General features: G+C 41.1%; 1 protein-coding gene across 1 annotated transcript; it reads left to right on the plus strand.

The window, feature by feature from the left end:
• The first annotated feature begins 2989 nt into the window (after positions 1-2989).
• Positions 2990-10714, plus strand: LOC139115114 (uncharacterized). Its single transcript, XM_070677023.1, has 2 exons — positions 2990-3258; positions 6772-10714. Exon 2 carries the CDS (start codon positions 6820-6822, stop codon positions 9601-9603), a length of 2784 nt encoding a protein of 927 aa, XP_070533124.1. The 5' UTR covers positions 2990-3258; positions 6772-6819; the 3' UTR covers positions 9604-10714.
• The last annotated feature ends 921 nt before the right edge of the window (positions 10715-11635 follow it).

Below are 11635 nucleotides of genomic sequence, written 5' to 3' on the forward strand. Positions count from 1 at the left end.
TCATGTTGTACTGGCATTAATGATAAGGTTAAATAAGAAAGCATAGCTTTTAACTGCTACGTCCATGACTTTAATGAATGGTCGCGATATAAAAACAACACGTACGATGCATTGAAACAAAGCATCGCAGCGTCGCCTATGGCGTCGGTGGCGTCGCGTCGCGTCATTAAAAACCCGGGACCGGGAAACGCTACAAGTTTAACCCACGCTCACGGCAGTGCTGGGCGAGTCTTAAAACCCGGACCGAGACGAGTCGAGACGAGACCATAATGACCCTCAGGCCAGGCGTTGTAAATACATCATATATACAACACCACAGGTACTTAAATCAACCAGTGATCGCGAAGCCTATTATGTACGTGTACAGGAGGCTTCGCGATCACTGGTTGATTTAAGTACCTGTGTACAACACTACAGAAAGCTTGCAGTTTGTTGAGAGTGTCAAAGATCGATGCACAAAGCAAGAGATAGCACAATCAATGATTGGAACAACTGAAAAAAGATTTGTTGAGGTTTTTCAACTTGAGTTTAAGGCGAGCTCGAAACATGCGAACTGCGATGCGAAGTCGGCATTTTGCCTAAGCGATAAGCGCCAGATTCAGATTCTACTATGATATCTACTGTGAATTCAAAATAGGTAACCTTGTATTACCGTATACGGTAGAAACATACATACAGGAGATTTGAATGATCATTTTTTAGAAATTAGATTCGCCATTTATGAACACATTATAGGAAAGTAAACTGAGAGCTCATATGTACAGTGGCTCTGCACCATTTTTCTACATTACCGATACACATGTATGTTATGTGTGTGGAATCTGAGGCAGCCTCAGATTAAGATTCAGATTCGGAGAGCTATGTAACCACTGACTAGAATGTACGAAAATGAACAAGCATAAGTCGATGGTAGGAGTGGGATATCACTTCTTTGACTAAGACAGAAGTGGAACAACGTCTTTTTTCCCCGTGGCAAAGTCACAGATGCTGCCTATGTGCAAAAAACATAACTTTTCTATCAGTAAGATAGGAGGTCTTTTGGTCTCGTCTCGACTCGTCTCGGTCCGGGTTTTGTGACTCGCCGCAGTGCTGCAGTCCGCTGCACCATACTCAGTACATGATTGAAAAGTTCGTGATCAGAACTTTCATTCTAACAAGGAAAGGTTCCTTCATGATAAAGTTACCATACTTCCACAGTTCAAATGACCAAGTTGTTTAGATTATCTTGATCGCGTCCATTTGTGCAGATTAAGTAATGGTGCAAATTAATGCTAATGGCCTTCTTTAACGTGTTGCCCCTGTGGTTGCCAAGTGTGTTGAGATTTGTCCACAACGATCGCGTTCATTTGTGCTGATTAATGCAAATTTATGCTAATGGTCTTATCAAATGTGTTGCCGGTCAGGCCGCCATCTTCCAGCTGCGTGCTCACAGTAAAAGATTGAATCATTCAGAAAGTGGGGCCTGAAGTGAAAACAATTTTTCCTTGATATATCGGATAAAAACGATAATTATCGCTTTCTAAATAGCGTGCTAAGTTTAGAAATTAGCTGTAGTTTAGAGAGTCGGGGTTGGAGTGGAAAAAGTTTTCCAAGGATATATCGGATAAAAACGATAATTATCGCTTTCTAAATAGCGTGCTAAGTTTAGAAATTAGCTGTAGTTTAGAAAGTCGGAGTCAGTGGAAAAATTTTTCCAAGGATATATCGGATAAAAACGTTGGTACACCATTTCTGTTGTCATCTGTATATTCCCTAGTGTTTCAAGGAGAAAAGTGTGAGCTTGTAGGAGCAGTCTTGTAGAACCTGGAAAATACTATCAGTTTTCCCCAGAAGCAAGTTCTAAAGCCAAAGCTGAAATGTGACTTGTCCAATAGACCGACGAGATAGTACCTACAAATTAATGCATTGGCCCTATCAAAAGTGTTGCCGGCCAGGCTGCCATCTCCAGGCTGCGTGCTCACAGTGAAATGTGGAGTGCGTGAGATGAAGTCCCGCAAACTTTTCCAAGAATATGTCGGAAAAAAGGCTGATACAACGTTTCTGTTGTCATCTGTATATTCCCAAGTGTTTTTATTAAAGTAAAAAGTGTGAGTATGTAGGAATTTTCTTGTAGAACCCGGAAAATACTATCAGTTTCCCCCAGAAGTAAGTTTTAAAATCCAAAGCTCAAATGAGCTTGTCCAATAAACCAAAAATGGAACAATACTACCACAGTTCTAATGAGCAAGGTGTATTCAATTACGATCGCGCGCGTCAATTTGTGTTTCAAGTTAATGCTAATGAGGCATTGATAAGGCTATTAGCATTAATTTGCACCACAATGGACACGATTGTCGTTGAACTATCTGACCCTCTTCTTGTCTGTGTCTGAACACACCTTGGTCATGCGAATTGTGGCAGTATGGTTATTTACATTCGTCTTCACCTCACACATCTGGTTTATTTGTCATTAACACTAGCGGTGGCTATTTGACAGTCTTTGTTTTTGACGGTCAAAGAATAAACATTCACAATTTTTCGTCATCGCTCACTCAGAGCCACATTTCTCTACTTCATGACATGAATTCAATTCTTGCCCGTTGCAATGGTCAATTCAATAAGGGGTGCTTTTCTCGCGGGTTTATGGAAAAAATCACATTTGAGCTTTGGATTTGCCGCTTGGCAAAACTGATACAGTATTTTCCTGATTCTATCCGACATATCCTCGAACAAATTTTTTTCACCCAAGGCCCGATTTTCTAAACTTCAGCTAATTTCTAAACTTAGAACGCTCTTAGAAAGTGATAATTATCGTTTTTATCCGATATATCCTAGAACAAATGAATCACGTGGTGGGGCGTGTCAAATCAATTAGACTGAATGACAGTTGTCAAGAACAGCGAAGTTTTAGACCAATCAGCGTTCGCATGAATCAATCACCGAGGCGTCTTGATTAGCTTACAAATAACAGCTACAGGTCATGTGACAACGTAAGCTGTTTCAGTCTGTATATAAATTACACGGGGCGCCTGGTCAATAAAACTTTGCACTAGGTAGCTATACACACCGCTGTGATATTCATTATCGCCGCTCGTCGTATATACAACTTTAGGACAAGGCTCGTCAACTGAATGCGTCACGCTCCTCGGCCCGTTGCCCACAGAAGTTGCAGTTTTTTACGACTTTCCCTAGTGGTCTTAATAGCGATTATGAAGTTGGTTTTCTTATCTGAGAGATACTGAATAACGATTGGAAACTGGTTCCTGCTACACAGATCAGGTAGGCGGCTATTTGGTGGTTTCAGAGTTATTGCATGAATCGGGGACATGCACGAGTGTTTTAATTCGGGCTGGCGTATGTCTTATCACCGCCAACTTATCGTAAACTTATCAAAATGGATATTTACTGCCAATAGAGTTATAGCAATGGCCAGTATCTCGGTTTCCAAAGGAAATCCCCAAAGTTTACGATCTTAACTTTGTCAGGAAACGTCACGGAGTTCGAAATCCTCTGGCGCGTTCAACTGTTTGGCCTGTAAGACGTCGGATTGCTGTTGCAGTTGACTGCGAGGGGTGTCTTCTAACGCTGTGGACACAATACAGGGGTAAAGTCCATATCTCACAGAAACCATATCGTTCGCTTCTGTAAATTAAATCTAGCATTTGACCTTGCCGATATTAAGTAAACTTGTTTGTCCGCCTCGTGGAAGTTTCGAGGTGAGATTTGGTAGCCTTTACATACCCATGTACGCGCGCAAATAACTTTTGTCGCCTGGGTAAAGCGTCATCTGGTTCACTTCCTGTGAAACGACTCAACAACCTGTTTCACAGTTTTTGAACTTTCTGCCCAAGTTTCTTTGAATGGTTTTTGATCCGCGCAAGAAAGACTGTAAAGTCTTGTAGACTGACGGACGGACGATCTAGGCCATGCTGAACATTTGCTGGCAATTCTACGATCGATCATCGCGCAATCGCGGCGATCATCGGTCGGTAGGCGTTCCAGGTACAGTTCATAAGTAATATTCCATAACCTGTGTGGATTAGATGGAAAAAGTATAGAGCCAGGGTGTAGAGTAAAATCATTATTTGTCACACTTTTTATAATGAACAAGGAAGTAACATGCCCCGGGAACATGTCACTTAAACCGGTGTGCGGGATATAAAAGGCCCCTAACTTATTGAAAATTCATAATGGCGCTTGAGTGACAACTGGCAATAGCTAGGTAGACCGCTCTGTGAAAATCGGCCTAAACGATTCTCAAACATATATTATTGGCATACCATGAACATAGACTGTTTCATAAGCACCTAGGCCATACAGGTATCTGCAAAGTTTCACAAAAAAAATCGCTTTCTGAACAAAGGGAATGGCCCTCTGGAGACAGTGTCGTTTCATGATTCAAACAATTGTCAATCATTCGGTGACGCGCAGAGGCGTAAACTGGTCAAACATTTGCTGTGCATATGAGAACAATTACGATGTAAACAACTGTATCAGCGGGCGAAGGATGAAAACTTTGTGTTGCCATAAACTCTTTTGCTAGCGTTTATGGTGCAATGACATCACGAAAGTGAACCATTAGCAAGAGGACTAGTCAGTAAGTCAGTAGTACGATGTTTTCTAGCGAAAAGCGCGTAAGCAGAGTCCGTAGTTTGCATTGAGAATGGCATCGAAAATAACCATCAAAACATGGCGGTAGCCTCCATGATCAACAACATTAACAAACGTTTCAAGCAAAACTTGCAATTGCTCCTAACTCGTGATAATTTTTCGATATCACCCCGCCGCCAAGCAACCCAGCGACTGACCGCGATCGCTATTACAGATATCGTGATACATGAGATTCAAGGAAGTCTCGACCTTTCCGTGAACTTTTTGCGATCGGTCATGACGTCGCCGTTTACCTATTTCCTACCATTTTCCTGACGTGCTCCTTTTCCTTCCTAGTTTTTCTTTCTTTCTTTTTTCTTTCGAGTATTGCCATGGCATAACTTAAACAAACCGGGAAACGAAGGCTGTACGTACCCAAGCCTGAGTGTGATTTGAGAGCAAACAGATTACGCAGATAATGAGAACGATCGCAACCGTTGCCAACAGACTCATTATGCAGAGCCATGCCCCAAAACGCCTACCCAAACTTGACACTAATCCTGATCCCGGTCCATTTCGAGCCGGGCTTTAATGTGCTCACTATACCGCCCCCTCCAAAATTAATTCCTGGCTACTTGGGTGTGACCTCGCAGTCAATAGTCGGTGTTTCTGTGTTTTTGTTTTGTTTTGTTTTTTGTTTTGTTTTTTTTTGGGGGGTTGGTTGTTAGTTTTTAAATTATTATTTTTTCCTTTCCTATCTGAAAACACTAGTTTCGTACACCATTTCACTAGTCTAGCTAAATGGCCACCAATTAGTTCAGCGTATTCTTCGGACTTCTGGAGCCCCAACGAGTGGTCATCTTTCCGCTTTAATTGATTCGATCGGAGTATAGAAAATTAAAAAGCGCGTTGGTGGGCCTATTTAGAATTTTTTCATAATTTCACATAGTAGGTTACACCAGTAAAGAGTTTTAGTGTTCAGAAAATGCCACTTTCATGATCTGGTTTTCAAAAATCTCCCTAACTAGGGAAGGGGTAACCCCCTCCCACACCCTCGCCTTGCCCCCGCCCCCCTTGAAAAATCCTGGCTACGCCAGTGGATATTAATAATGCGCCGAGGCATAAGATGCGTCTAAATTTCTCCTTATATGGTCAAATATTTTCAGTAGTATCACGGTCATTATATACATAATATAATAATCCCTTCACATCTGGTCACATGGGACAAATAGTTAGAAGGACCGCTTTCATGCCCATCACAAAGAGAGTTGCCACTGTGCTCTTTTGTCCGTATTTTTAGAAGCTCTTTTCTCTGAATAGAGGTTATTGATTCCTAATTTTCTAACGCGTTTTTGAGGGGGTTATTATAAAGCAATCTTGGTGAGTCATATATCATTAGAAAGCAGAGAATCTCTACTTTTAGGAAAGTTGTAAAGCAGAAAAATGATTTCTGGCGACTTATTGGTGGTTTTGGGGTGGCGGGTCACAAACAGAATTACATATCGCACGAATAGGCTACGGTATCTATTCATGTTCCTTATTGAGAAAAAGGGTGTGGCAGTGATGATCCAAGTCGGGATGTGTATAAGCGACTTCATATTAGAAAAAATATTGTAGTTATGTTGAATTATTAAATCAAATGTTTTAGGAGAATATCTTTCGTTGTTATCGATTTTTAAATGTACTTGAAATTAGAATTGTGTTGTAGCAGTTGCGATTCGTCCCTTCCGTTTGGCCATTTTCTTAGCTGATGAAAGATCCGTTTTCTTAGCTGATGAAAGATGAAAATCATAAAGATTACATGTTTTAGGGGTTTTACTTGTCCTTACAGTGATTTTGATGATATCTTATTTTATTCCCAAATATGCTTAAGATCGACTTTCCAATAGATCGGTTTGTACCTTAAGTTCTAAGTTTGCATCTCTGTATTATACAGTTGGGAAGAAATTTGAATTTATATGCAATATTATGTTTTATATTACTGTAGATCCTTTAGATTATCTGTTATTTTGTCAGTCAAACCTCTCTCTTTATAGTTTGATGTATAAAAAATACATCAAAATATGATAAGACATCAAGAAATGTCAATTATTTACATGAGGAAACGCAGCTTAAATTGTGTTAATTAAAGAATACTTTATATTTCGACTGAAATGTTAGGTAATGAAACACAACATGTTCATTTTTTGTTTCGTTTTATAGGTATATGCTACTTCAGCTATCAATTTGAAAACGGGGTACAACAGACGGATGGAAAACCCAAAGATGCTGAGATGTATTATATATATTGGATATCTGATTCACCTGGCAGACTGTGCCTACCATGCAGAATCTGGGACTGGAACCGATATACTTTATAAAAACGAAGAGCTTATCCCTGGTGAAAAACTGGTCTCTGGTCTCTATACACTGGAACTACAAACTGATGGTAACTTGGTGTTATATGATCGCAGAGATCCTATGAACCCTTCATTTATGATCGCCGAAGATCAAAACCCTACACCTATATGGAACACAGGTACTGTGGGCGAGAATGTTGAACGACTAGTTTTACAGCGCGATGGGAACCTGGTACTCTATTCGGACGGGTGGGTGCCGGTATGGGCCTCCGGAACGCACTCTCCCTACCCATACATCAGCCACCTGCTGTTGTCCGACAACGGCGTGCTGGGGCTCTTCTGTACAGGGAATGGGCGATTGTGGACGAACACAGAGGGCCGAAATGAGAGTGAATGTATCAACGAGCGCAGCAAACTCTACAAAAACAGCCAACTTCTCCCAGGGAAGAAACTCGCGTCAGATAATGGTCTCTACACTTTGGAAATGCAGGCTGATGGGAACTTGGTAACATATGATCAGAACCGTCGTGCTGTATGGAGCTCGGGTACTGCGAAGTTGACAAATGTAAGGGAGTTTTTACTTGCAGGGGGGTGGCATACCCATGAAGAAATAATGTCCATGTCTAGAGACGATCGTAGGAACACTTTGATCGTTATTCTTCACCAGAGAAATGGGGATAGCGTACAAGCCCTCCAGGCACTGTCTGATGGGGACTTACTAGAAAGAGGCAGGCGTCTCACACCGTCATCGCGGCTCGTTTTGCAGGAGGATGGGGACCTCGTTCTGTACTTGATGGGAGGTGCAGCGGCGTGGAGGACCGGCACTGCGTCCCCCTGGCGGTCTGTTAGCTTTCTGGGATTGGGTGAAGACGGTGTACTGACGCTGTACTGCGAGGGGAATTTGTACACACAGCTGTACTCGCAGCATCATCCCTGGGTCTCGCCGTACAAAGCCCTTTGGACTAGCAACGAAGGCATACTCTGCAGTGGGTGCCAAACAAGAGATCTCGCCGAAACAGGGTTAACACCCCAACAGGCACTTTTATTCTATGAGCCGGAATATCAGGTCAATATCTCTAGCCGTTTGCTGGAAAAATATGCGTCTAGAGATCTGACTGTGCAAGCATGTTGGAGGGATAACTTTGAAGAGGGGGGTGGTCAGGTGTTTGGTGAAGTGGTGGGATCAAATGACGCTCTTCATTCAGCGTGTAAAGCCCAATTTGGGGAAAACTCAAGGATGACACGAGCGGGCAGGTCATCTTATATATGTGAACGATATGATGGAGGAGAATCAACTATACAATATAAAACCTGTCTGACGGATTTACGGAAAATTTTAATTGAGGGGGGTTGGCATACACGTGAAGAATTAATGTCCCTGTCCGAAGATGATTGTAGAAATACCCTAATCAGTATCCTTAACCATAGAAGTGACTACCATATAAACGAGCTTCGGTCGCTGACTGATGAAAATTTAGTAGAAAGAAGCAGGTGTCTCATACAGTCTAACCCGAGTGTTTCTCTTCTATCAGACAGGGCCAGACGAGAACAGACAGGTTGGGTGAAATATTGGGAGGCATTTCATATGGCCCAAACCTCAACTCTAGGGGTAGATGAACGATATGCTTTGATGAAAGCAAACCTCCCTATATGGGTTTTGCATCCGGACGAAGAGTTTTATCCTAAATCATTTCAGGACTATTTAAATTACAATATAAAACATACACGTTTTACAGACGATTTCAGGGTAAATTTACGAGCGTGGAACGATAAAAGACATCACTATAAAGAGGGTAAATACAACCCAACAAAGTTCAGCGAAAATAGCATTCCTGGAAATATATGGTTTGAAAAAGATTGGTCCCATCATGGCAATTACCATCGCCTTGTGGACCCTAAGTCAGCGCCCACATATGCTTTCTTCATGCAGCGGAACAGTACGGAAATCTGGATCAGGTATTATCTCTTTTTCGGGATTAATGTTGTCCCTGTCTTCTTGGCCTCTTGGGATCATTATGCAGACTGGATCCATATATCGGTTAAGTTGGGCAAAACGAACAGCCAGTGGGTTCCTACCGAGTACTGGTACAGCGCACACAGCGGTGGGGAGCATATAGACAACCCCCTTCACGGTGATAAGATCCAGTTCTACGATCTCGCCAATTGGTACGGTGGCCAATGGCATAACCGACCGAGTTTGGTTAAGGTTACGTCAGATGAAGCAATCGCAGCGGGCGAGTTCCACCCCATTGTGTTCTTGGCGCGCGGGACACACGAGGCCTACGCGACCACAGGCTCCAGGGGGGTCCTGTGGACGGATCATTGTGACTGGGGGGATGCGGTGGTGCCCTGGGCCTTGGATTTCTGGAGAATCAACCTTTCCCCTGGCACTGCAGCAAAAGACTTTGACCCTTACCCCATGTGGGATCTTGGTGATCCAGTATTATCCACTAGAATGAATTACCAGGCCTTCCCAGAGCTGGCTCAAATCCCTTACATACCTTTCGAACCTCGCAAAATAAAGGGATCAACGGTGAAGCAGGACTCCTTCTTTGAATTATTCACTTGGATGGAGCCAAATTTGAAAAGATATGCCATCTTAAATTGTGGGCAAGATACTGATAATGATGGGGAGTTCGGCATTACAATTCCGATTCAGAAACTCATTGATTGGGGAGAAGAGTTTGATAATTAGTAACACTGTCAATTCACGTTGTAGTGTGTGACATTAGAAACTTGGCATTGTTCATCATGAAAATAGTAGCTCTTCAAGATGCTTACATAGTCAGTCAAAATGAGCATTTCCCTAGGATCGTCTAAGTGATTAGTTTGGTTTGATATGGTGTTATTTCCACATTTCAAAACATAACAATTTACAATTATTCATCAATACATAATACAGAAATCAAATTAAAATATAACATTGTACAATAATCTGACAATTATTATTTACCTTTAGATATTATTAACTCTTCTTCTTATTCTTGTCATCGTCCTTCGTATTCTTTCGAACTTGTTTTTAAAAGGTGAATTTGTGCTTGCATTCTAGAAGAATATAATTACTTCACGCTCAATTCAAACATAAGTGCTTTCAAAAACATTTGGTGTATTAATGACGTCATTGCTTCCGTAGACATTGATGGAACAATTACTATTGATTCAATTTTGTTGTGAAGAATATGCTTTCACCTCTCAGCACACTTTCACTTTTGCCAAATCCTATCTCGTCCTGGGCACCGTTCTCCTCAAGGAATGGGAGGGGGTAGTCAGTTTGGAGGATTCTTCGTGGCATGTACATGCCAACGAAGAGTTTTCTCAATATACCCCTTCTCATTGGCGGTTAGGTGGCTTTTTTGTCTGCAAGATGTAAGGTGTTCCTGTCCTATTTCTTTGCAAATTTCTGTCGCTTTTTCTTGTTTCGGTTGTTTGGTTTGCTTTCTCCTATTCAGTGGAGATTTTTCATGCACCTCGCATCTTGCCTTTTGTAATTAACAAAATTGTGCTTTTTTTCAGATTTAATTGGTTTCCTTCCCCATGTTGTAAGTGATATAGCTACCTGTTTGCCTTTTCACTGTTTCTCTCCGTCTCGCTCCAGCATCAGTGTCATAGCCATTTCGCAGTTTTTGCTGATTTATTAGTCCAGCTTTGCCTAGTATTTTCAGTATTTGAACATCATTTGCCATTTCGCATTTGTCTGATTTCATTTTGCTTTTCGTCTCAAAATTTGAATTGTTTTATATGTACTTTTCTGTACAAGAGATTAATTTTAGTAATAAACGTTCATTTGAAAAATCAAAAATCAAAAATCTTCTTCTTTTTTGTTTTTGTTTTTTTTTTCTTGAGAAAATCAATATGTAAGTTATAAAGGAAATGCGGGAGACCTTCATCTTAAGCTTAAAGCTTGAAATTGATGCAGGCCTCGAGTTCAGATTACATATTTATCACATTTCACGTGACTATCATTTGACAAATCAAAACACAGACTGTGGATGAGTTGTGTTATAATGCTATCACTACAAATTTGGGCACAATAGTATACAGTATTTTTATAACAATAGGAAAAAGGGCAGTTTGTCACTCCCTTATAAAATGAAGGACACATAGTGGGGAAAACAGTGTTCTCAAAACATAACTGAGTGAATGGCAGCCCTTTCGTATGGATGTGGGTCAAAAACTACTTTTAACAATTAAATAGGATCAAAGACAGTGGTTTCAAAACAGAAATCATTGAAGGACAGTATTTTCACTTGAGAATAGGGTGAGGAGCACTAGTGTTATTTCTTCAAAATAGGGGAAAGGACGTATTTGGCTACTGAAAAGGATGAAGGAGTGTGCTTTCTTTTCACTGCAGACTTCGATAATTGAAGGATTGCATTCAAAACAGAATGAGTTGAAGGACAGCATTTTCACTTCAGAAGCAACAGAGGGACAGCATTTTCATTACATTCTAGATAGGACAGTACTTTCACTGCAGAATATGTTGGAGGACACTGCCTGCACTGATAGTCTTTTCCTTTGCTGAATTATGGGGTGAAAATGCTGTTGTTCACTTCATTCTGTATCGTTAAAATCCTGTCTTCCACCAAGTATTTTGTAATGATGTACATGTATGTCTTTCACAAAATTCTACCCTATAAGAATGTTGTCCTTTGCCTTTTTATGCAGTGAAAATGTCAAACAGACATAGGTTGGGTGACAGAGAAGTGTACATTTACACAAATTTATAT

This window comes from Ptychodera flava, chromosome 17 (assembly GCF_041260155.1).
Source record: "Ptychodera flava strain L36383 chromosome 17, AS_Pfla_20210202, whole genome shotgun sequence".
NCBI lineage: Eukaryota > Metazoa > Hemichordata > Enteropneusta > Ptychoderidae > Ptychodera > Ptychodera flava.

Coding starts and splice junctions, on each gene's coding strand:
- LOC139115114 (XM_070677023.1), top strand. CDS start 6,820: ATGGAAAACCCAAAGATGCTGAGATGTATTATATATATTGGATATCTG.